The sequence below is a fragment of the Amphibalanus amphitrite genome, unplaced genomic scaffold, assembly GCF_019059575.1.
Source record: "Amphibalanus amphitrite isolate SeventyFive unplaced genomic scaffold, NRLGWU_Aamphi_draft 000029F_arrow, whole genome shotgun sequence".
NCBI classification, from domain to species: Eukaryota; Metazoa; Arthropoda; class Thecostraca; order Balanomorpha; family Balanidae; genus Amphibalanus; species Amphibalanus amphitrite.
The window spans coordinates 1201119-1225881 of NW_024881525.1; the positions used below are offsets into that span (position 1 = coordinate 1201119).

At 48.5% G+C, this 24763-nt stretch overlaps 2 protein-coding genes and 1 long non-coding RNA gene across 3 annotated transcripts in view; 1 reads left to right on the forward strand and 2 right to left on the reverse strand.

Annotated features, from left to right (window-relative positions):
- Positions 1-2636: 2636 nt before the first annotated feature.
- On the reverse strand, positions 2637-7117 carry LOC122365828. Its single transcript, XR_006253796.1, has 3 exons — positions 6990-7117; positions 5376-5505; positions 2637-2662 (listed from the first exon to the last, which is right to left on the reverse strand). It is a non-coding gene; the product is annotated as an uncharacterized LOC122365828 (long non-coding RNA).
- On the forward strand, positions 7117-9687 carry LOC122365820 (chondroitin proteoglycan 4-like). The gene is made up of 4 exons (XM_043337394.1): positions 7117-7340; positions 7565-7637; positions 8004-9179; positions 9432-9687. The coding sequence occupies exons 1-4, from the start codon at positions 7318-7320 to the stop codon at positions 9615-9617; spliced, it is 1458 nt and encodes a 485-aa protein (XP_043193329.1). The 5' UTR covers positions 7117-7317; the 3' UTR covers positions 9618-9687.
- A 6209-nt stretch (positions 9688-15896) lies between these two features.
- LOC122365833 (EF-hand calcium-binding domain-containing protein 4B-like) overlaps positions 15897-24763 on the reverse strand; it is a 49669-nt gene continuing 40802 nt past the window's right edge. Inside the window, exons 5-6 of the mRNA XM_043337415.1 lie at positions 22294-22437; positions 15897-17129 (exon numbers count right to left, since the gene is read on the reverse strand). Of these exons, the coding sequence (XP_043193350.1) occupies positions 17025-17129; positions 22294-22437 (249 nt within the window). The 3' untranslated portion in view covers positions 15897-17024. The remainder of the gene's footprint in view (positions 17130-22293; positions 22438-24763) is intronic.

The following is a 24763-nucleotide window of genomic DNA, read 5'->3' on the forward strand; positions in this document are numbered from 1 at the left end:
GGTTTTCTACATACGCGCCGGCCGAGGGGGGACGACCCCCCTCGCCGTTTCGTTCCTGGTGGAGCTAGCGCGTAGCGAAAAAAACGAGCGTGTGCGCCGTTACGAGACGCAGAGATTGGTACCCGATTTTAAGGTCCTAGGTCAATCGGTGACCTCTGAGGTCAGGTCAAGTGCCCCAAGGTACGGTTCAGTGTCTGGTGAATAACTTCGCAAAAAACGACCGCAAAGCCGCGATTTTGGCAGCATCGTGTTCGCCTTGCTCAGGCGCGTCGAATGATATACTTTTTGTTCGGGTCAGGTCAACTTAGGGTGTTGACCTCAGGTCAAGGTCAGGTCAGCACCCCCAGGTCACGAAGTTGGTCGAAAGAGGTCATGTCGCATATCATTCGATTTGGCAGGTCTTCCTGAATCCATTGGTGGCTTTTCCGACTCGCTAGCTCAATTTGATCAAGAGTTATTGACGAAAAACTAATATGACCTTGATGACGTCATAAATGACGTCACGCAATGTCAACATTGCAAAAGTGACGCATCTTACCTTGCATGGAGTGCATCAAATCACGATTCTGTGTGCTTGAGATAGTTGGAGATCATTCCCGGCACCCGAAAAGCAGTTTTCATTTTTCCCCATTGACTTACAATGGCGAGGTCACGAAAATGACCTGACCTCATATGACCTTTAGGAAAAATCCGAGATATACAAGTTGTGAGACTCATAATGGATACTAGATTCTGCAAGTTTCATTTCCCTGTGACATCTCCTCTGGCAATGAGGGCGTTGCGAAGTTGCGACATCTGAAGACCGTGCAGAGGTTCACTTGTATGTATTGTATTCATAAAAATCTCCACATCGTGGCTCTTCCGATTTCAGAGTCAGTACATTAGTTAAACACAGTGAACATGTTCATAAAACACGAAAAAATGATGGTTTAAAAATCACTATAAATTGCTAAAATGCGATAAAACTGAGCACATCTACTCCCCATGTCTCGCGATTCACCTCCGTGGGTGACACAGTAAACGACTCCTCCTGAGCTCGGCTGGCAGGCGGTTCCAGGCGGTGGTAGCCCGGCACATAAATGCACGGCGAGCGAGTTCTGTGCGCACGCGTGGCATTTGCAGCAGCATACTCTCCGATCCCCGCGTGGTCCTTTCTGATACATCTGAACGGGACACAATCATCGTGCGGAGATGCTCAGGCGACTCAGGTGACCCCAGAATCCGACAAAGTGCCGCCAAGTCACATTTAGTAATCAGCTCATCAATTTTGAGCCATCCCAGTTCTTTTAAAGCGGGAGTAATATGCTGAGACCTCTTTAGTCCGGTGATGATCCTGGCACCAAAATTTAGAACTTTCTGGATCCTATACTTTTGGGTTTTGGTGCAGCCGCCCCAAACGGTCAGACAGTAAGTGATGTGGGGATAAACAAGCCCTTCGATGATAACTTTTTTGGTCTCGTGTGTTAGTCGGTGGCTCAGCTTTGCAAGTCCCACCAACATGCCATAACAGCGCCTGATGACGGCAGATATCTGGAGGTCCCAATTGAGATAAGAGTCCAAAGTTATGCCAAGAACCTTCACAGAAGGAGAAGGACTGATGAGCTGTTCCCCAAAATGAATTTTAAATGTTTCGTTGATTTCTAAGTGAATTCGCTTAGACTTCACGACCAAGAGATCTGTTTTTGAGGGATTAATCTTTAAACGATTTTGAGTAAACCAATTCAAAACAATTTTGAGCGTGTTCTCTACTCTAGTACGGAGGTCACCCACGTTGGCCGGAGCATCCGCATCGATAAACTGCGCGTCGTCGGCATACATGATGAGCTGTCCGTGGCGAATAAAAGAAGGTAAATCGTTGGTAAATAGTAAAAACAAGATCGGTCCCAAAGTACTCCCTTGGATCACGCCATGTGTCACCGCCACTGGCGTTGTACACCCCGCCACACGCTGCGTTCGGCCTTCGAGCCAACCGCGGAACCAATGGTCATCCACACCATACCATCCGAGCTTTTCCAGGAGCCGGCAATGCTGCACGCTGTCAAACGCTTTGGACGTGTCTGTCGTCGTCAACGTGGAGACGAGGCCACGGTCCATGCTGCTGACAAGCCTGTCAACAGCGCACAGCATCGCCGACTCCGTGGAGTGGCCCGGGCGGAAGCCATGCTGTTCAGCGCAAAGTATATGATGTTCGCTTAAATATGACATTAACTGATTTCCAACTACACGCTCACAGAGTTTACCTACAACGGACAAAATCGAAATTGGCCTAAAATTATTTGGCTCAGAACGGTCACCACCTTTGAAAAGTGGAGTAATGACGGCAGATTTCCACGCTGTCGGCACCGTGCCGGACACAAGCGAGTCGTTCACAATATACAGCAAATGTGGCGCGATCACAGGGAAGGTCAATCGGATCAACTGCACAGTGACACCATCCTCGCCACACGCCCTCGACGAACCCAGCTGGCTCAGCGCAGCCGACAGCTCGGGCAGAGTCGCCGGTTTGACACGGAATGAGCCGGCGCACACCCTCGGAGGTCGGGGCGGTACCGTCTCACCCGCGTCAGCGGCCGCGTTCAGCGCCGCGGCTGTGTCTGGTCCGACGGACGCAAAATAGCGATTTAGTCGGTCCTTATGAGTTATGACGTCATAGGTCAGTGACCTGACCTGACCCAAAAATGCGGTTGGTGTCAAAAGATTCGGCTTGAATCAAAGGTCAGATATGCCAAGTTTCAGCTCTCTATCACCAGCGTGCCCGGAGCAATCGCGAAAAAAACCTATGGGGGCGGCGGCACCCGCCCGGCGCCACCCCCCCCCCCCCCGTCGGCCGGCGAGGGTTAAATTATCCCGCGCCCCGCTGGGGGTCCTGGATTTCCACGCCCTGCTGGGGGGGGGGGGGGGTGTTTGAACACCCCCCCTTCTAACTCGGCTCCTGGGCCACGTAGCGATACGCGGAAGGCGGCGTTCGAAAGAGCGTCAAAAAGAATGAGGAAATCACTTCGGTCAATTTTTTGGTCAGGTCAAAGGTCAGGTCACCAGAGGTCATTGAAGGCAAGATTTCGCCGATTTCCAGGTCGAATGTCGACAATTTCCAAGAAGCCAACGCATAACTCGGGAACCAATAGAGCTACAGCGCCGCGGAAAAGCGCATTCGATAGCCCTATTAACGCCCTTTCTGAGTAATTCTCTCAGATTTGACCTAACGTCAACGGTTTTGCCTGTAGGGGGCAAAAACTGCAAAAATAGCCGATTTTTTCGAAAACAGTTTTTCTGCAATAACTTTTGACCCAAGCCTTGTACGAGCTTACTTTTACCGGCATCGTGTTCCTCTCGTCAAGACGCATCGAATGAACTACAACTTGACCTTGAAAGGTCAACTTGAAAATTTGACCTCAGGTCAAGGTCATGACCTGACCGGAAAGGGTCATGTTGCATATCAGTCGATCCGTATCGTCGAGCTGAACACATCTAAGGCGTTTTCATCGCTCTAGCATGCCTCTATCAAAAGTTATTTGCGAAAAACTGTTAGATAACATTTGTGACCTAAGATGACCTCAGGGCATAAACAGGGGTCACGGACACCATTTTCATGTTCAGTGTGTCTAAACCACTTGTAATTCAGTGTTTGGGAGTGTTTATAATGTCTTTGGTCCAAAATAGGCGCATTTCAATTTTCTCCCATTGACTTATAATGGGGAGGTCGCAAAATTGACCTGACCTTAGGTCATCGATATCAAAATTCTGAGATATACATTTTGTACATGCTATTGCTCTTAGCAATCGCTGAAAGTTTCAAAGCGATCGATCACTCGGTGTAGCTATGACAGACATTGAAACTTTTTATGAGGTGAGGTCACTTCAAGTGACCTGGTGACCTGACCTTGAATGACCTTGGTCTGAAATTTTCACAACATGTGTAGAATTGATGTATGATAAGGTGTACCAAAAACGGCGGCGCTCCGCGCCGCCGTTTTTGAGATATTTGCGAAAAACCACAAGGGGGGTGTTCAAACACCCCCCCCCCCCAGCAGGGCGCGGGTTATCATCTGCGATAATCTGATTCTTAGGTTTTGCATAGTGGAATTTATGCAAGGTCATATTAAAATTGGACATGCGCTACTGGGTCTCGTACCGGTGCATGAGATATCCCGCGCCCCGCTGGGGTCTGCCGACCAACGCGCCCTGCTGGGGGGGGGGGAATTTGCCCCCCCCCCCCCTTAAGATCTCGAGAACCACGCAACAAAGCCGACAAGCGGTAAACGGTGTTGGATAGCCCCATCAGGGAACTACCTTGTGACCCAATTTCGTTGACCTAGGTGAAACCGATGACGTCACAGGTCAGGGCAAATGTCGAATTTTCACCGTTTACAGGCATTTCAAGAAATGCGTTGTAAAATCGAGTAAAATGCATTTCATTGAAAATCATCGATGGGGAAATGTTCGTCAAACACATATTTTGCTATTTGAGGTCTTTGATACCAGGTCAAGTCACAGAGGTCAGGTCACTGAGGGTCACAATATGAAAATATCATGTGATGCATGTTTTATGGTCCATTTATATGCCAAATACGATTATGTGGGTCAGGCAGCCTTTGGCGTCAGTTTGGATTATGTTCCAGTGAAGGTCAGGTGAAGGTCAGGCCAAGGTCAGGTCAAATTAGGTCAAATTTCAAAGATGATGTTTTGCATAAAATGGGTATCAATTCGATGCAGCTCGTCACGGGGAGTTCAATGGTGGTTACTGTTTTGCGCTACGTGGTCTAGAATTGCTAAAAATTAAAAATATGACGTCATCAATTTTGAACAGTTTTTCGCTATAGATTGGCGAAAAAAGGAGGTATCGATTTAAAATTTAATATGTATGTAGAAGAGCGCAGGGGCTATCACATATATTTCGTTTTTCGAAATTCGGAAACATTTTAGTTTTTAAGCTTTTCTAAAGAAATCATTTTTTTGAATTTTTGGGGGTCAAAATCCAAAATTTTTGAAAATCCGAGATAGCAGTTTTTGTAGCGCTGTTTTTTGTCTTCATGACCATATAAAGAACTTTGAAATTGCTTGGTAAAGCTGTAGCTTTGTGAGCGTTTCAAGATTTCATGTTTTTTGCTCATTTTTGCTCGAACATGACCTCAGTTTGACTTCAATAACTCCTGACCTAAGGGGACCTAACGTGTGAAGGTGTCAAATTGATGCCCAGAAAGGTACTGAAAATTTGGAGCCGAATTGCCCCCCCCCCCCCCCCAGCGGGGCGAGGGATATTTTTCACGGAGCCTTAGCTCAAATATGTAGAGGCGAGGCGTTACCTATAACCCACAGCGTGGACTGCTGCTGTAAATAGCTGTGTACGGACTCAGCACAAAGCCATCGGGACTCACCGTATCGTTGGAGTCCTCGCGCCACGGCTGAGGCCGCGCTGGGTCGTGTCGGGAAGCCCGTGCCTGGCCCGTGCAGTCCTCCGCCTATCTGCATCCTCGATCTCGGCGCAGTTCGGCGCCCCAGACAGACCTGCAGTCGGTGCAAACCGGGACGTGACCATGACGGCGAGGAAGTCGAATATGTCATGCCTGTCACGGAGACAAATTGTCGATGGCTTCTGCACGGCAACCTATGACGAGCTGCAGGAGGCGGACCACATTGCTACTGGTTCAATCGTGTGTTGATATCGTCTCAACAATCGATTCGCTCGGCACAAGCGATGTGAGTAATGTTTCAGCAAATTTGGAACATGCCTCATCTTAGATTCTCGTATGGAGACCGATGGATCATCGCTTTACGTGATAATATACCGAGTATGGCAGTGCATTCAGAGTTTTTTTTTCGGCGGTCGTATCGTGCTGAGGAAGGGATTAGGGATATTTAGCGTGGTTCTGCGACTACTCGTCAGTCATCACTCAACTCCTTATTGAGCGAGAGCGTAACAACTAGAGAGCGAAATTCCGGATGGCTGGAGAATGACATACCTACACAAGAGTTTAGCCAAAATATTTTGGCAGCACTAAGAAAGAAAATTCAGTGTAAATACCATCTTATTCTTGTTCTTACTTTGTAGCTTTTACTTTCGATCTATCCCGATTCCTCGTCCCGTGCACAGCATTTATTTGTGCACTTAAAGCGATCAAACAGCTTTAAAAAGAAAAAAAATAATTCGATACCTAATACAAGGCACCAAATGATTTATCATTTATGTCAGTTTACCACATATTCACATAACTTCGGAGTGTTTCTGGCGCATATGAAAAGGAAGCAGGAGACTGAGTCAGAAAGAATACAAATACCTGCGGGCAGAAAGGACACGGGGGAGGCATTGAGATTACTGAGAGAAACATACAATTACAGACAGACGGACACGAAAAAGGAACATTGGGATGTACGGGAGTTCGGAACGGACTAGGGGATAGAAGGGGCAGACGGGGACAAAAAGACACACTGAGCCAGTCGGTGATGAAATGAACGTGAGTTAGGAACAGAAGGGGCATTTACGGATATACAGTAACAGAAAGGACGTATAGGAAGAGAAACGACATACATGAAAAGAAGTAGGTATAGGTAGCTCATAGGGACATAGTTATAAGCAAAATAACTAGGGAAAGATGGGGACATAGGAGGAAAATGAGTACACGTTAGAAGCAGTTATGGACGTACGGGACAGGAAGGACATTTGGGAATACATTTTGACGTTGAGGATTCATTGAACTCCACACAAGTCTTAGCAGCGAATACTCCGGTTCTAATACGGGTAAAACACAATGCTTGAAGATATAGAAAATAGCAAATGGTACCTAATTGGTATCATTTCATCGCATCTGACATAAAAAACATTTTATCGTTTAAAGCTACCTCAATAACTTTATTACAAAATATTTGTTAAGATTATTCATTACGTGATTTTCAAAACGTCATCGGTAAATAAAGGCAAAAAATATTATATGATATAAACCTGCCCGCCCACAGACAATGGATGCAAGGATTAATGGCCGGTGGATACTTACTCGGCAACTGCAGCGCTGTTTGATCATCTTACCGGTCCTGCTTCTCACCACATTCAGACGAAATATGTGCATAAATCTAGTGGAACATTTTCTGCCATCGATCTGATGTCCGTTGGCGGGCAGTGGGGGAGGCGGGGAGGGGACGGCTGACCGGCCGCGCGACCTCGCTCCACGCGGCCCGGCGCCCAGCTCGGCCGCTGATTGGCCCGCCGCCCGGCGGTCACGTGACCCAGTCGACCCCAGACTGAGCCGCGGGCGCAGGTCAGTGTCTCGGCGGGCGGGCTCACGGCAGTGTGCGGAGGGAAACTCGGCGACAGCGGCAGCGGCGATGGACTCCAAAATTATCTTCCTGTGAGTGTACGGGGAGTGTGATGTGTCAGCTGGGTATGTGTTGAGCCGTATTCAGTATTGACGTGTGCTTCATGTAATCCTGTTTTATACCGTGCAATTAAATTTCAACCGGTCCTATAAATACGTGCTTCATGGTGAATTATGGCAAAGTCTGGACTTGAAACCTGCTGTTTCAGTTGCGTGTTATGGCGTTAGTCGTCCTGACCTCATCCCGTTCTCCACAGGCTATGCGCGCTGGCGGCGGCTGCACTGGCCATGCCGCCCCACCTGCCGGAGATTGAACCCGTCCCGATCGAGGTGAGTCGTCAAACGGCCTCTAAACCGCAAGGTCAAGACGGCGTAATATTTGGATCGTTTTATACTTAAGCTCATCTTATATTTAAAAGGCCTTCAGCCAGCTTATTCATGCTTTAGTCTGTACAGTCCTAAGATCGTGGCTGCGGTGCCGTAATTGTTTTCAAAGATCTGGCTTGCAGTACGTCCGGCCTTCTAACGCTTGTTTTCATTTGGTCGCAACACTGGAGCATGGAATGTTTACGCTACACGGATGGCCCCGGGCCCAACCCGACCTTGCCCACCGCTGTTCCTGTAAGCGTCCGTCGGACGCCCGCCCGGAGCACTGCCCTCCCAGCCCGCCATGTCTAACTGACTCTTCCCCCGCAGGTGCCCGCGGAAGAGGACCTGCTGGACGAGATGCTGGAGTACATGTCGGAGGACGAGGTGCTGGACCTGCTCTCCCAGGAGACTGACGAGCACACCGTGGATGCGGTCTCCGACGCCATCCTGCGCCGCACCGAGCGAGACTCCTACGGCAACTGCCTGACTGGTCCCAACGTGGACTCTCCGTTCTGCAACTTCCTCAGACGCCACCTGGAATCGGTCCGCTTCGTGCCCGTATCTGACGGAGGGCAGAGCTCCGGATCCGAGGCTGGAACCAGGTTTGCCACTGGCTCCGGATCGTCCGAATCCTCTAGCTACAGCAGCACGGAGACTCAATTCGGAGGCAGCGCTGGGTCTGGCTCTTCTGGTTCTTCTGGCGCTAGCTTCGGCACCGAGAACAGATTCGGAAACTCTGCTGGCGCTGGCTCCGGCTCCGCTTTTGGCTCTGCTGGATCCTCTGGCTCTGGCTACAGCGCCGGAAACCGATTCGGCGGAGGCGGTGCTGGTGCTGGTGCTAGCTCCGGCTCTGGCTCTGGTTCTTCGGGATCTTCCGGCTCCAGCCAAGGCTCTGCAACCCGCTTTGGAGGCAGTTCATCTGGATCGACCGGGTACGGCTCTGGAAACCGCTTCGGAGGCGGTGCCGGCTCCGGGTCGGGCTCTGCAGGCGGCTCCGGCTCCGGCTCTGGAAGCGGCTCTGGTGCTGCTTCCGGCGGCGCGTCCTTCGGTTCTAGCTCCGGCGGGTCTGCTGCAGGCCGCTTCGGGGTCCAGCTGGAACCTTCGACCTCCCACGACGACTGCCTGCCGCCTGTGACGCACATCGTCCGGGAGGCCGTAGAGTACCTGCCCAAGACCATCTACAACACCCAGCACCTGATCCTGCCGAGCACGCGCGTGCTGACCATGGTCGAGACGGAGGCCTACCCGCAGCCCGTCTACGAGACGGTGACCACTGTGCTGGCGCAGCCGGACAAGACCATCACGGCCACCATTCTGCAGCAGACTGAGCGCACGCTGGACGTGAACAGCGTCCGGCAGACGGACGTGCTGCTGCGCTCCACAAAGCTGCACATCTTCACTGATACCCGCGACTACTTCTGGACCAAGACAGAGGTGCAGCCGTTCTACGAGACAGTCACTCGCACCCTGACATCCGACGTGCCCACAGACTACTCTCACCAGGTGAGGCTCCTTTTTCCTGAATTTTAGTCTGTTTAACTCTGTTCACTTATCTGTTCTGTAGATTGTTCATCTGTCAGATATGTTGAAATCTGACTCCATGTGCTTAGTGACCCAAACTACAAATTCACACTACTGATAGTTGAGTTATGACATCTAACATTATGTGAGCCATGGAGCTTGCAAATAGCCAGACGTTCCAATCACTAGCGCCCTCGCGCCTGCGGATACTGACCATTGCTCTGCTCCCCGCAGGAGACGCGCTACGAGGACCACACGTACTACGTCACCACCACCGTGCCGCACGTAATCACCCAGACCAGCACCTCGTCGACTGTGTCGCGGACGTACGTCACCGAGACCGCGCACCAGTACCGCTACGTGGCCGTGACGCCGGTGCCCGTGACAGTCACGGAAACGGTCACGCACTGCTACCAGTAGTGCGCGAGACTCGTGATAGCTGTATACATGTGAGCCGTGCAATTAGACTAATAAATGCCCTCCCTTTATACGTTGCTTTTGAGGTATGTGCAGTTGGGGAGCGCTGGGTTTAGTTTCGATCGTCCTTGAACTGCGGCAGTACGAAGTCGTCCGCTGATGAAAGCGTGAAATTTGAGACATTCGGCCTGACTAAGAAGCATACAACATCCAGGGGGCTTCGGTTGAAGGAGACTTTGGATAGTCATGGAGCTTGTTTTTTACGGCACGTAGCTTTTTGAGATTTGTTTTGACTAATCAAATTTATCATATTTGATTATAGTCCTTAGCCTCTTGCATATCTGAATCCTGAAACAAGTGTTCTTCATTCAGCAGTAATGTTACGTAAGGGTTAACTGCGGGGGTTATGTAACTGCGAGCAGACGTCTAGCATCATTGCATTTACATATCAAATGTTTTCGATGCAGCAGTGCAGAGCCGGATCTTCTAATCTAATGTATGTGTCGCCTGAGGCACCAGCGTCCAGCGGGCGCACGTGGGAGACCAATCGACCGAATTTGACTGCACTTGCGTCAGTACCTATAACTTCGTGGCGCTGACCTACTGTCCTTAAACAAGTTCGTGGGCGTTGAAGGCATCTTTGCCCACAAGTTTTTTTTTGCGTGCGTAAAGAAAACGGATGGGCAGCGCCGTGAAACTAAGCAAATAAAGCCTGCCATTCATCGATTTCGCATCATGTTGTATTTAAATGTAAGATAATCCTAATTTACCTAATTTTAAGGTCCTAGGTCATTTGTTGACCTGCCAGGTCAGGTCAATGGCCCATAAGTCGAGAAAATCGGAATCTGTTAGAAAGTCGTAAAGTATGGCTGCTATGAGGATTTTCGGGGTGCTGATCACGAATATCGTGTTAGTTTTGTTCACAGATGACGTCTTTACCCCTCGCCCGCATATGGGGGGGGGGGGGGGGGGTTGTCACCCCCCAGGTAGTTTTTCCTGCTCTGCACTCAACATTTTTAGAGCTAGGAGGCTGAGTTTTCGTATAGCTACTCCTCTATTCTTTCTGGATGTCCACTGAAAATTTCAAGTTTCTGGTTTTTGGTTTCGGAGATATGACCTTGTTTTTCAGGTCATGTCATGACCCAAATGACCAATTCTCAACATCTTGCGTTGGCTATGGGCCTTGTGAGCTTTTGACACCTTGATTTCGGCCTTTTTTGCCAGTCTTACCTCGCACCTATCATGGAACATGTTGTTCGACGATGTACAGATGTCAAGGTCAAGGTCAACCTAGGTCATCTAAGATAATTGCGTTTTAAGCAAGTAGAACTTACTTTTTGTGAAGTTTTTTTTTACTGCATTTTTGGTAAAAGCTTCTCAGATCATGATTTCATGTAATATGGACACATAAACAATCGGTGCACACATCAGTATACACACAGACACACACAGACATACAAACACATATAATTGACCTTGACCTAACTTGACCTGAAATGACCTCAGCAGCAAAAACCTGGTCGGGTAGTGTGACAAAGAGGTTCTAGCTGGCTTGGCACCAGAAAACGGCATCGTCATCGGTATATGATAAGCAGCGCACTAGATATCCAACGGTGACCCAAAACAGCAACATTTTTTTAGTTTGACCTGACCTGGAAGGTCACTGACTGACCTGACAAGGTAAAACTGGATATCATTGGATTCGTCTCTTCCCAAAGAATCTTTTTGGTCCTTACCGCTAAGCTCTATCTCCAACAGGAACGAAATGGCGCGGGAGGGTGGCAACCCCTCCATGTGTGTTCTAGGATGGGAAAATGGCATGTGCGGGCGAGGGTTAGGCATTTAGACCAGGTCGGGTCAGGTCAGGTCAACCAGTAGGGGTCGTGACGGGCATTCATAGTACGTGTCAACCGCATCTGACAGCTCCGTAACATGTTACGAAGGCACCAAAACTACATACTTTACAGAAGTTAAAATGGTTGCTAAATTCGAATTCAGCCCCAAAAACTAGCCTAGAAACATGCAAAATTCGGAAAAGGGAGCCGAGGTCAGCAAAGGTCAATGACCTGACCTGACCTTCAGGTGACCTTGAAATCCACCTAAAAGCATGGGAGCAACATCAAATCACATGTTTGAACGCTTGAAACCACGAAAAGACTGCAAACGCGCGGCTAATGCGAGCCGACATACACCGAATGGCGATTCCGGCCAAATGTGGTCTCGAAAAGTAGGGCACAGGTCAAAGATCATTTGGGTCAGAGTCATTAAAATTTTCAGAGTAGGTGTTAAAATGATCAAAGCGAGGGTACTGAAAATTTGGTCGCAATCGGCCGTTTTTTAGGCGAGTTATTTGCGAAAAACCTCAGGGGTGCTGTATCAACCCTCCGCCGTGCCGGTGAGGGTTAACCTTCGCCCGCATATGCCATTTTTCCATCCTAAGACGCACATGGAAGGGGGGGTTGCCACCTCCCCCCGCGCCATTTCGTTCCTGCTTGAGATAGAGTTTTGCAGCAAAGACCAACCGATTCTTTTGGAAGAGACGAATCCAATGGTACCCAATTTTACCTTATTAGGTCAATCATTGAACTTCCAGGTCAGGTCAAACTAAAAATGTTTCTGTTTGAGGCCACCGTTGGAATATCCCGCGACCGCCTGGGGGGGGGGGGGGGGGTCCGTGCTACGTTGCACTACTTGTTGCTATATCATCCAAAGTTATTGTTGGCCCACTCTAATTTTCTCAGCACGTGTGCCTTACGGGCGTTCAAAAAGTTCTCGGCCCAACCATGAAGGAGTTGGAATTTCGGCCTGCAACGCGGTGTGTTCAATGATGTGTTATTGGGATGTCCACTTACGTAGCCATTAACCAATCTGCCCTGTGATTGGTTCAGGCTGCTAATTAATCGTAGCATAGTTTGCTATTCCCGGTCAGAATGGGCGACGCCCAGAAGAGAACAGTGATTTGGTTCATGTATTGCAGAAAAATGCACCAAACGTTATTCACGAAAAGCTAGTGCCAACACATGTTGAGGTTTGTCTTTCTTACAGTAGCGTCAAAAAGTGGGCATCTCTGTTCAATTTTGGTCAACAGATCATTAATGGTCACCCCCGCAGTGGCCAGCCATCAACAGCATTGACTCAAGAAAATATGAAAAATAAGCACTTCTTTGTGAAAAATGACAAATGTTATGGTCTGAAACAACGCAGCAGAAGCGGAGCTGTCTATCAGGTTCTTGAAAGCCATTCTTCGACAGCGTATTAATATGTTAAAGATCTCTGCAAGATGAATCCCCCGTTTGCTGACTCAAGAGGGAAGGCAAACTCGAAAGGAGGCTTAACGCGAAAATTTTGGCCCCTATATCGAAGATCCAAAAGAGTTCATTGAACTACTTGTTACCGTGGAGGGATTGTGGGTGTCACACATTGACCCTCAGGGCGTGACCGAGTTGCACAAGTGGAAGCACACTGAGTAAAGGCCACCAAATGTGTGCGATGTGTTTAAGTCAGACGGCAAGGTGACAGTGGTTGCATTTTTGGATGATGGCGGGCATGCTCGACAACTTTCTAAAACAGGGGCGCACAATTAATGATGAATGCTACACCTCCCTTCGATAACAGTAGCGAGCAGCAGATATCAAGGAGAGACTAGGGAAGCTGACTAAAAGTGTGCGATTGATCCAGGGCCACGCACCAGCACACATGAGCAGGGTGACGATCAGCGAAGCAGTGAGCTGTGGCTTCGAGTTGTTGTCACAGCCACTTTTTTCTCCGTACCTTGCACCCTCAGGTTGCCACCTCTTCCCCAACATAAGGAAATTGCTTAGCAGCGGCAATTTCGCTGACAGCAAGGAGACAAAAGCAGCCGTCTTGGACGTGCCAGATGCGTCCAAAACCCATTTGGCTATGGAGACCCAGGGGCCTCTCGCGAAGCGCTGCGCGAAATATTTTTGTCTTAACGCTGGTTATTTGACCAAATGAACATTTTTGGTCTAATAAGTCGACATCGTATCTCTGCTCCTTCATGGTCGGGCCGAGAACTTTTTGAACGCCCCCTCGTACGTGTAGTGGAAGACAATATCTAAATTTGAGCAAAATCGAAGGGTACCCATTTTTCACAAATTATATTTTAAGAAATTAATTCAAAATAAAATAAATTCAGAGTTTTCAAAATATATTAAAACTGCCAAATTTTGCTAGTATAACTCCTTATGTATATGTTCCAGTTTGTTTGAAATCAATAGCTTCAAAAATGTTGAAGCTATAGATCTTTCAAGATTGCAGTACACGTCCAATTCTGCTAAAAAAGCAGAAGTTTAGCGGCTCGTATTTCTGTAGCCCGAGGGCATATGACAAAATCCTTTCACCCTCAGAGGTTTCACCCAATAGGCAATAAGTATACCAAGTTTGAACAAAATCGCAGAGGTGACCGATTTTGGCTGTCCCGGTTGACATGGAATGCCCCCACTAGATTCCTGGGACAAAGCCCGTCTAGAAAAGTGCATTTTTATGTCAAAAATAAAAAGTTAAAAAATTGACTTTTTTCTTAGCCCTCGTTTAGTTATGTATGGTATAAACGATTTTTATGCTTTCAATGCAAACTTATCACCAGCACAGTGACTTGGGGTCACATATAACCATTACCATCGGATTCGGCGTGAACAATAAGCCATAAAACAAGTGACGCACGCCCATGTAGCAGAAAGTGAAAGCCGTGACCTTTCGTGACCTGACCTGACCTTGACCCGTACTAAGTATGACCCTTATACGTACATGGTACCTTCACTAGGTCTTTGAGATCATTTTTGGTGAGTTTCGAGCAGCAGCTATCGATTCCGCTGTCCGTAAGCCTAATCATGCAAAACCCCAGAATTTGACCTTTGACCTGATCTTGACCCGAAAGTTGACCTCAATCTTAAAATCTTAAGAGTGCTTTGGGAAGGTCTCGTAGAGACCTTTCGAACACCGCCTCGCGGGGCTCGATACTACGACCAATGGTTCTCGAGATAACAGGGGGGGGGGGGCGGATCCGACCTCACCCCCGCTGTCGTGGGTACGGAAATAGCACAGGCGGTGCCGTGATATCACGTGCGGTGCCCATCATATACCGATGGCGCTGCCGTTTGTGGTGACAAGCCAGCTAGAAGTTAGAAGAGCTCTTTGTCACACTATCCCACTAGGTTTTTACTGGCTGTGGTCATTTAAGGTCAAGCTAGGTCAAGGTCAATGATATGTGTTTGTATGTCTGTGTGTGTCTGTGTGTATACTGATGTGTGCACCGATTGGTTTGTGTGTCCCGATTAGATGAGATCATGATCTGAGAAGTTTTCATCAAAAATGCAGTAAAAAAACTTCACGAAAAGTAAATTCAGCAAGCCTAAAATGCAATGTTTTTAGATGACTTAGCCTGGCGATGACTTAGCTTGGCCTTGACCGTGACCCTGGCATCTGCACATCGTAGAATAGCATGTTCCATGATAGGTGGGAGGTGAGACTAGCAAAAACATACTGAAATCAAGGTGTCAAAAGCTCACAAGACCCATAGCCAACGCAAGCTGTTGAGTATTGGTCATTTGGGTCCTGACATGACTTGAAAACAAGGTCATATCTCCAAAACCAGAAATCACAGAAACTTGAACTTTTCGGTGGACGCTGAGAAAGGATAGAGAAGCAGCTGTACGAAAAATCAGGTTTCTAGCTTTAAAAATGTTGAGTGCAGAGAAGAAAAACTACATGGGTGGGTGGCAACCCCCCCCCCCCCCTCCAAGTGCGGGCGAGGGTTAAAGCGACCTGTTTGTGTCAACTCATAGGACATTCGAGGTGTCTCAGCGGGAGAAACACGATACCGGTAGGCGGTAAAATCACATAGTATGTACAAGCTTGTCAAAACATATTGCAGCAAAAAAAAAAACTTATGCTATAGAAACGTTGAATTTTTACAGTTGTTCTTCACTGGTGCTAGGCCGCTGACCCTTTCTCAAATCTGAGAACTTCATTCAAAGAGCCTTGGGAGAGGTATCGAATGCCTTTTTCCCCGGCGCTATGCTCTTTTGGTTCCCGAGTTATGCACAGATTTCAGATTTGTGCGAAATTGTCATAATCTGGAACATTTTCGTGATAATTTTCCTTTTTGTAACACCCAGCGACCTCGGCGATAACGTGATAAAGGCGACATTATAATCCTGGGAGATCTCATAGCAATCTGAAGTGGTGTTGATTATAGACATAGTTAAAGCATAGACGGTGGTGCAGCACGGCCAAAATACGATGCGCAAGAAAAAAAGATTATCATGTCTGAAATGTATTAGAATAAATTCTTTCGCTCCACAAGGCATCATTCATCACGCCACCCACCTCAATCATATATGAACACCACGACTGAGTCCGACACATTCCCAATACCGGTACCTAAAATCCATGAAAATCGAAATCGAAGCGGTAAGATATATGGCACGCGAACTGCTAAATATGGCCGACAACATTGTGATGTACCGTCCGGCAACTTTTGGGCGAGCGAGAATAAAACAGCCCCGCACGAGTAGGCACGTGCCTGCTGTTCAGCCACCCCGAGCGAGCCCATGAGCGCAACACACGGCTGCCCATATAAAGAACATACTCGGTTACAAACTCGCGAATGCGCACACAAATAAAACACCATAAAAAGCATATGGCTCCCATGTTGATATCCGTTCTGAGCCAATTGTGGCTACCAGCTGCTATAACCAGCACTTGCCCATATGTAGATGGCCTGCCTCTCTTACTCAGATTCAATAATCGGTCGTTGCCCGCAACGAAGCGAATCTATAGAGAATCAAGCTGGTGTCACGCCGGCAGCAAATTGGTCGGATTCGATGAAATCGAATCGAACCGACTCGACTTGACTCGACTCGAATCAACTTGACTCGGGCCGGCACCAAACCGGAGTAGAGCTAACGATGAAATTGGGACCACGAAAAATACGGCATTGAACTAACCCGAACTCCTATCATGCTAACTATGTAGAATGAGAATAACCTAGCTGTTATGAAGCAGTGGCATGAAAAAGATAAATTCGGCATAAAATGGTACCAAAACAGCGCAAATTGGACACCGAAACGACGCTGCATCTTTCATAGGCCAGTCTCACTCAAACACAAGAAACACCACCCTGCTCACGCCGATTTTACCCGCGGCGACACGAGAGGCAATATCGTTCGACGACATGGCGGCGCCGGACCCTCGAGTACAGCCGGCCTAGCGTCGGGCACGAGCACACTGGAAACACGTGGCAAACGTGGCAAACGTGGCGCACGAGGCGTTCGTGCGGCACATGCTGTGCCGCCGCGCCGCCGCCGGTGCGGGTGGCCTGGCTGCGGGCGCGGGCGGCGCGGTCCGAGGCAGCGACGGGCGGCGCTCCGCCGAGGGGGAGGAGGTCGGTTAGCAGCTGCACCAGTTCCGGTCCGGCTGGCCGTCACCGACCACCAGCGTGTCCAGGTCCTCATCCTCCGACGTCATGATGCCGCTCTTCTCGTTGGTAAGGATCTGGAACGGCAGCGAGACGTGATCACGGGTCCTTTCCGTGTACAGAACGGCACGGCGACCAGACGCGAAGAAACGCTATAAAAGAACTCTCAATGACTGTATAAATATGCACACAAAGAAAGGTCTGGCAAAACGGACAGTTGCTACTATAATAGGCCATGTCATACGATTGTCTTATCACCCAACCGACAAATAACAGCTTTGTTTATACTTTGGACGTCATTAAAGTAAGACTTAAAACCTTGTTTATCTTTGAACGTCATTTCGATATCGGCAAAGAAAGAGATAAGGTATATCTGATTTGTCGTCGAATAAGACGTGATTCTTCCTCTCCAGATACCAGGGCCTCCTCTAAGGATTTTTCACTGGGTGGGCAGAATTTTCGCTACTCCCCTGCCCAAGGGCGAATCCAGCCACTGTTTTGGGGTTCAACCAATTTCAAAACCTGTTACCGGGGGGGGGGGGGTGAGGCGAAATAAGCAGTGCCGTTATTGGAAATAAGATGATAGTTTGCAAAGTTAACGTTTGTCGTATGTTTTATGGTTAGCGATGCTCGAGCGATTCGTTCCAGAGTTACATGTACAGCCCTCCGCAAACTGCGTGGTAGGTATTCTTATTCGGTATTCTTGCTATTTTGACAATGTACCAGTTTTTGTGACCTTGTGACCTGGCCTCGGATCACTGGAACCTAAAGCTCCAAGGCCAAGTGACAAACAGATGCTCCGTTTCGTGTCTTAAATTTGGTAGCGCTACGTGCTATAGAACTCACACTATCAACGAAAAACTCTGGCATTCGGTTGCCGCTAAACTAGTCCAATTTTTCCCTGACCTTGTACGGGGTTTGTGACCGGTGACCTGACCTGAAAAGACTAGAGATCTGAAATTTTCAGGACAAGTGCCAAAAGGTTGCCCCAGAGGGTATGCCAAATTTGAGCGCCGCCTTTTTTACGTTATTTGTGAAAAACCTTAGGGGGGTGCATCAACCCCCTCACCGGGCGAGGGCTAACTAGTTGTAGTAAAGGCTACCCGAACCGGTAATGATTCTTGCTTATTTGTTTAGCTCAGCCGTATTTAGAGATTTAGCTGGCTTTGTCCATGAATAACAATATCGGCAGGGGCGTAGCCAAGGGGGAGGGGCCACGGGGGCAATGGCCCCCTCCCTTGAGCGCAAAACGCGCCATGGGGGAGCCCCTCAGGCCCCGGGATATTTATTTTTTCAAACACTGGATAAAACGTCTTTTACTCGAAAGAAAATTGACATCGAAGTTTCATTTTCGTGGCCCTCTGATGACCCAATGGGCCCCTGCACTCATCCGATGACCCCCGGTTTCCTGGGGCCCCTGGTCGCCTAGAGGGCCCCGGTCGCTTGGGGGCTAGTCGCCTGGGGGCCTGGTCGCCTGGCCCCTGCCCCCTGGTCGCCTGGAAGAACGCTTGTCACCTGCAGTGTATTTGTATTTGTATTTGCCATCGTAGAGCGGTCCACTCAAAGTGTGGCTATTAAGCTCCGAGTCAAACATGGTCGCTGTCATGGATAAAAAAAAACACACACACACACACACGCACACATACACGGTACACAGGGCTACCCCTGTGCTGTGGCGGCCACGGCTGTCGGAACGGTCACGTTCGGTGGAGATCCAGCAGGCGTCTCTTCACGGTACGTGAAAAACGCTGCTGGCTAAGCGGTGTCAGGTCACTCGACAGCCGGTTGTAGAGGGCAGGTGCCCTCGAGCAAAAGCGTCTCTTGCCGGTCTCGGTGTTGGACCTCGGCACGTAGAGCTGCCCGTCCTGCCTCGTGCGCCGGGACCGCCGGTCACCGTTGCACACGAATGCAGCCGCCAGTGACTCGGGCTCGCCACCAGCAATCACCTTGTGCGCCAGACACAGTGTACGGTGGTCGGCCATGTGCTGAGCGGGCAGCCAGCCAAGTTTCCCGCGCAGGTCACTAACATGATCAAATTTTCTCTTTCCAAAAATGACTCGTGCAGCAAAGTTCAGTACCTTTTGAATTCTGTCAATGTTTTTCTTAGTGCCGTTGCCGTAGACGGAAAGGCAGTGTGTGACCTGCGAGAGAACCAAGGCGGCTACCAGTGTCTTGATGACACCGACAGGCAGGACGTGACGGACATGTGACAGCGCGACAAGAGTACCGCTGCATCGCCTGCCGACGACACACACGTGACTGTCCCATGATAATTTCTGGTCGAAAATAACGCCAAGATTTTTTACCTCGCGGCAAGGTACGAGGTCAGTGTTGCGGAATGCAATTTTGATGTCTGGAAGGCCGCGCAAATTTTGACCTGTTCCGAGAGTGATGAGCTGTGTTTTGTTTGCGTTTACTTTAAGGGCGTTTGCGCAGAACCACTGATCCAAAGCAGTCAATGAGTTTTCCATGCTATGAATAACAGCCGAAAGTTCGTTCTTTTTGCCAGAGACCATCACCTGGGTGTCGTCAGCGTACTGCACGACACTTGCACCCGCAGCGAACAGTGACATGTCATTTGCAAACACGGTAAACAAGAGGGGGCCCAGGGCAGACCCCTGGAAAACCCCCATCGAGTTCGGCATCGGCGGGGAGACGCTGGGAGCTCCAGTGTGGTCTCTGAGTGACACACTCTGGGTATGGCCGGTCAGGTAAGCTTTAAACCACTGGTAAGATTTAAACCACAGTGGCATAGCCAAGGAGGGGGCCAAAGGGACCATGCCCCCCCCCGGAAGCCAGGGGTCCTTATTCTATAGGGGCCCCTGGCTGACACAGTGGGCCCTTGGCGACACAAAGGCCCCTGCGGCAGATCCTTTGACACAGCTGAGTAGTTATTACTTTGGTCAAGAGAGCCCCAATTTTAGAGCCTTGGTGCCCTATTGAAACCAGGGGGCCAGTTGGATGGGATGGGTCCAACTTGGGTCCAACGGTGTGTAAACAGAATCAATGCGTTCCGACTGTTGGTCTGAACCTATATCGGTTTGAGGGAGCTCGGATCTGATCCACTGTCGATCTGAGGGGCCCCTATCGGTTTGAGGAAGCCCTCAAATGCCCTGAACGGGTCCTTAGTTTGTCTGAGAGAGCCCTCCGTCGGCATGACTGGGCCTCTGCAAGTGCGAGGAGGGCTTTTGTCGGTCTTAGTGGCCCTTAGGCGGCTTATATGACCCTCAGACGGCTTACGAGGCTCTCATGCACTGTAGGGGCCTGTGACGGTCTGAAGAACCCTCATCCGACCTACGGGCTCTCAGACCGCCCTCAAAACCGACTGGCGACTCTATGAAGCTATTCGTGGGCCTATCTAACAGGGCCCATGGACTGCTTACCCCCTCAGTTCTAATATTTTTTTGTTAATAAATATTTTTCTATTTATCTGGGGCCCCTCCAAAAAACATTGGATCCAACCAGATGGCTTTTTGGATTTTGAGGGGTTATTTTGGGCCCCTGTGCGTTTAGCCCGCTCCTTGAGGAAATTCTGACTACGCCCCTGAATATCGGGCAACCAGAAAACTTTTTTTGACCTTCAAACAGCATCCAGTTTGCTTAAAGGTAGTGTGCCACCTTTGAAAGATTTCCCATTTTATTTTTCCTAGGATAAGAAGCTTCTGTTTTTACCTAATATCGCAAAAAAAATCAAAAATGGGCCTGGAATAGTGCCTTTTTCGCCTAAAAGTTTTTCGGTTTTTAGATATGTATAACAACTGTAGTGGGCTCACCTGCAAACAGGCGTCGGGCAACAATCGCGAATGCGGCGCACTTGTGACAATAAGCAAAGGTCATTATAGTGTTACGACCATACGACGTACGGGAATGAGTTATCAGCTGTCTAATCGTAGACAACACAATGTCGAGCCTTAAACTGTAAGCCCGTATTGGTATTGTTTCTTTTATTTGGCTGTCGAACATTATTTATGGTTTGAAATATGATTTTATGTAAAATAATTGATATGAAAAAGCCGTCTTATAAGTTATAACCCCATTTCACCACACGCAAGTGGCAGAAATGACAATGATCAGCTGACGCATTTTTCTTGGCCGAAGTCAGAGCGCGCGGCCCGACGCACCACGCGTATTTGGAAATTCCGACCTCGACGAGCATCAGAAGCCACCTAACAGGCGTGTTCGAAACCGCAGGAGATGATGATGAACGGGTTTATCGAAACTTGATTGGATGAGCATATCGGTAATAGCGATTTCAGTGTGTGCATTTATTGTTCATAGTGGTGTGAAATGTGGTTGGGGTACGACCGACAACCCGTCGGGGCGAATTTCGCACTGGGGTACTCAAAATTTGAAGAATTTAAGACGTTTCCATGAGTTTTGAAGGTATGGATAAGTTCTAAAAATCCGGTTCTCCTTATCTGGGCCATTAACTCCATACGGTCCAGGAAAGCTGGCACACTACCTTTAAGACCAGAAAGGTAGTACCGGACGTCCGGCCGGACCAGAGTTTTTGCATTTGCTTCTGGGTGGGCAAATCGACGCCACTGGGTGGGCAATTGTGGTGACTGGGTGGGCATTTGCCCACCCAGTGGGTATGTTAGAGGAGGCCCTGCCAGATACACATCGAAACGACGATGTAAGACGCGTGTTTTACTGAACAGTGAACACACTGGCCTATTCGATACTCGTCCTATGTCGAAAGTCATTAGCACAATTTACAGTATAATGAAGCCGTACAAAGCTGGGTCACGGGTTTCGATCCAGATAACATGGAACCAGTTGGGTGAACGTTATTTCTTTTAGTATTAAACTACGCAGCGTCACTTTTGACCGATCTGTCATTAAACTATATCAAAATGTAAGAACATATAATGAAATGTTTCGTTAACTTGTGCGCACAGCGTTCAGCAATGTATCAAGTTATTATCAGTATCATTAGATCACTGACCAGTGACCAGTGACCAGTTTGTCGCACTCAGTGATGGCCGAAAATACGCTACGATAGAAATGATGGTCCTTAAATTATATTGTTTTTTTCTGACCTGAGCTGGCATTTTTGCCGAACAATATAAAAATTGTACATGTGGGTTCAATCCACTAAACCCTATTGATTGGCATTCCAGACGTGTGAACAGTGAGCAGACTTCCATCGTGACACCAGCTAATGAAAAATCGATGTCGGCAAGTCACTGGGCCAAGCCGCGGCTTTGACATTCCCCTAACTACATCCCATTTACTTGCCTTGGCGACAAGGAAGTTGGCTGCCTCTTCGATTCCCGTGTATTCTTTAGCCGACGTCTCGAACCATCCCATGAAGCCGTGCTGTTTCGCCCATTCAGTCAGTTTGTCGGGCGTGGTCACTATACCCTCCTTCGGAAGATCGCTCTGTGAAAATGAGACGAATTGTCAGCAGCGATCGTTAATAAAATGGTGACTGCTTTTGGGTTGCTTTTGGGACAGTTTGCTTTTGGGTTAAGCATGCAAGTGCATAGCGTCATCGTATATTAAAAAGACAGGGATTAGCGGACTCCCAATGTATGGTGATGGTAGAGTAGTTACATCACCCCACCACAGGCTTGGATGAAGTGCTGATGACCTCTGCGACCTATAGCTCCTGATAGGTGCTCGATTACGCTGTTGACAATAGGCGTCAAATTCACAACCTCAAAACATCTCTGACAATTCAGAAGCGAGGTCAAAAGAACTCATCTGATGACACCGGACTTGGTGGAATGACAAAAGCTCTGCCATCGTTTTCAAACACATTCTAAATAATCGAAAGTACCCTATATAGAAGGCTGGGTTGATCATAAAACAATGCCATGTCGGTGGGAGGGTTTTCGTTGTTACAAGACGCAGAAATACTTGACGTGATGGATTTTGGAGCCACGTGTATGTAAAGTTGTAATATCGCTTCCTTATAGGGCGTCATGCAATAACCCAGTGATCTCACGAGTTACAGTGATTTGACATATCTGAGTGTACATATCATATATGACATATCTGAGTGTACCTATGTGTAACCCAGCAGTGTGTGCGGCAGTGTGACCTCCAGCAGCGTCGTCCGGTGCCGACGACCGGTAGCCAGTAACCACCCTCTCAGCCGCAGAGCTTGCTCGGCAGTGCATGCCGTGCCGTGCCGGTCCACGGGGCTCCCCGGCGCCAGCGTAGAGGGTTTGGTGGGACCGGTGGCCGGCCGGGTCGGCTCGTGCCATCAGCCACTGCTCGCCGCTGGTGGCAGTTGGCACCTCTGCCGTGCCCTCGAGCAGTTGGCCGCCAGTCGTCGGGACCGGACGACGCTCCGCTGCGGCAGCATATCGGATTGCCCCGACTGCGGCTTTACTGTAGCCCTCCGGTCGCCGCTTTTTATTGCCCCGCCGACCAGACTATAGGGTCGAAATTCCGGCTGCTGTCGGTGACGGTATATTGAGTCGCAGACAAAACAACGCACGGAAGCCGCCAATTCATTCGTTGATTTATTCATTAGCTCCGTAACGGTAGCGCTTATTGAAACAAATACAATTTCGAGATCGAAGCAAAATGTGATCGATGTTCATTTTTACTAGAAGTAATTGATTGCCTTCATAACAGGGAAATCCCTGCTGATGCACCGAAAATATCAAATACCGATCATATCACTTAGATTTCTGTGCCCGGCGATGCGGGGCGAAACGTGAACGATCGTCAACAAACAATGCTAAACAAAATCAATGAAGCAGTCATATTTGGACCCAGGCGATATAAGAGAGGTAAAATGACGTTTTGATTGGTTGCATTCGTTGCTTTTGTTTGTCGTTCTTCCCTGTTCATAAATAAGGGGGTAAATCAATTCACTGCGTAACAAAACTCTTTAAAAAGCTCATGGAACATGTGGAAGACGATGTGTTTTGTGTTGCTTTTAACCCGCGAGTTGCTGGGGGGGGGGGGGGGCGTTAACCCTCGCCCCGTTGGTGGGGGGGGGGGCATTTTGGCCCCCCCTGTGGTTTTTCCTGAATAGCAAGAAAACGGCGGGGCGCAGCGCCGCCAAATTTTCAGTACCTTTCCGGGCATCAATTTGACACCTTCACACCAAATTTCAAGTCCTAGGTCACCTTAGGTCAGGAGTTATTGAGGTCAAACTGAGGTCATGTTCGAGCAAAAATGAGCAAAAAACATGCAATCTTGAAACGCTCACCAAATCTACAGTTATCAAGCAATTTCAAAGTTCTTTATATGGTCTAATAGACAAAAAGCGGCGCTACAAAACTGCTATCTCGGATTTTCAAAATTTTGGGTTTTTGACCCAAAAAATTTCAAAAAATTGATTTTTTAGAAAAACTAAAAAAAAATCCAAAATTTTTCCGAATTTCGAAAAAACCGGAATATATGTGATAGTCCCTGCGCTCTTCTATACACATACCAAATTTCAGATCGATATCTCGTTTTTTGGCCAAGTTATAGCGAAAAAACTGTTCAAAAATGATGACGTCAAATTTTTGAACTCAATTTTTAGCGATTCTAGACCTCGTACAGCAAAACAAAGACCACCATTGAACTCTCCGTGACGAGCTGCATCGATTCGATACCCATTTTATGCAAAAATATCAACTTTGAAATTTGACCTTATTTGACCTGACGTTGACCTGACCTTGACCTGACCTTGACCAAAACGTGACCTAAGCTGGCCCCAAAGGCTGCCTGACCCACATAATCGCATTTGTCATGTAAAATG

Bases quoted from the DNA above. Each gene is read 5' to 3' on its own strand.
- LOC122365820 (XM_043337394.1), top strand. From the start codon at position 7,318: ATGGACTCCAAAATTATCTTCCT. The intron at 7,638-8,003 runs GTGAGTCGTCAA...CTTCCCCCGCAG, and splicing joins TTGAACCCGTCCCGATCGAG to GTGCCCGCGGAAGAGGACCT. The intron at 9,180-9,431 runs GTGAGGCTCCTT...TGCTCCCCGCAG, and splicing joins CCACAGACTACTCTCACCAG to GAGACGCGCTACGAGGACCA.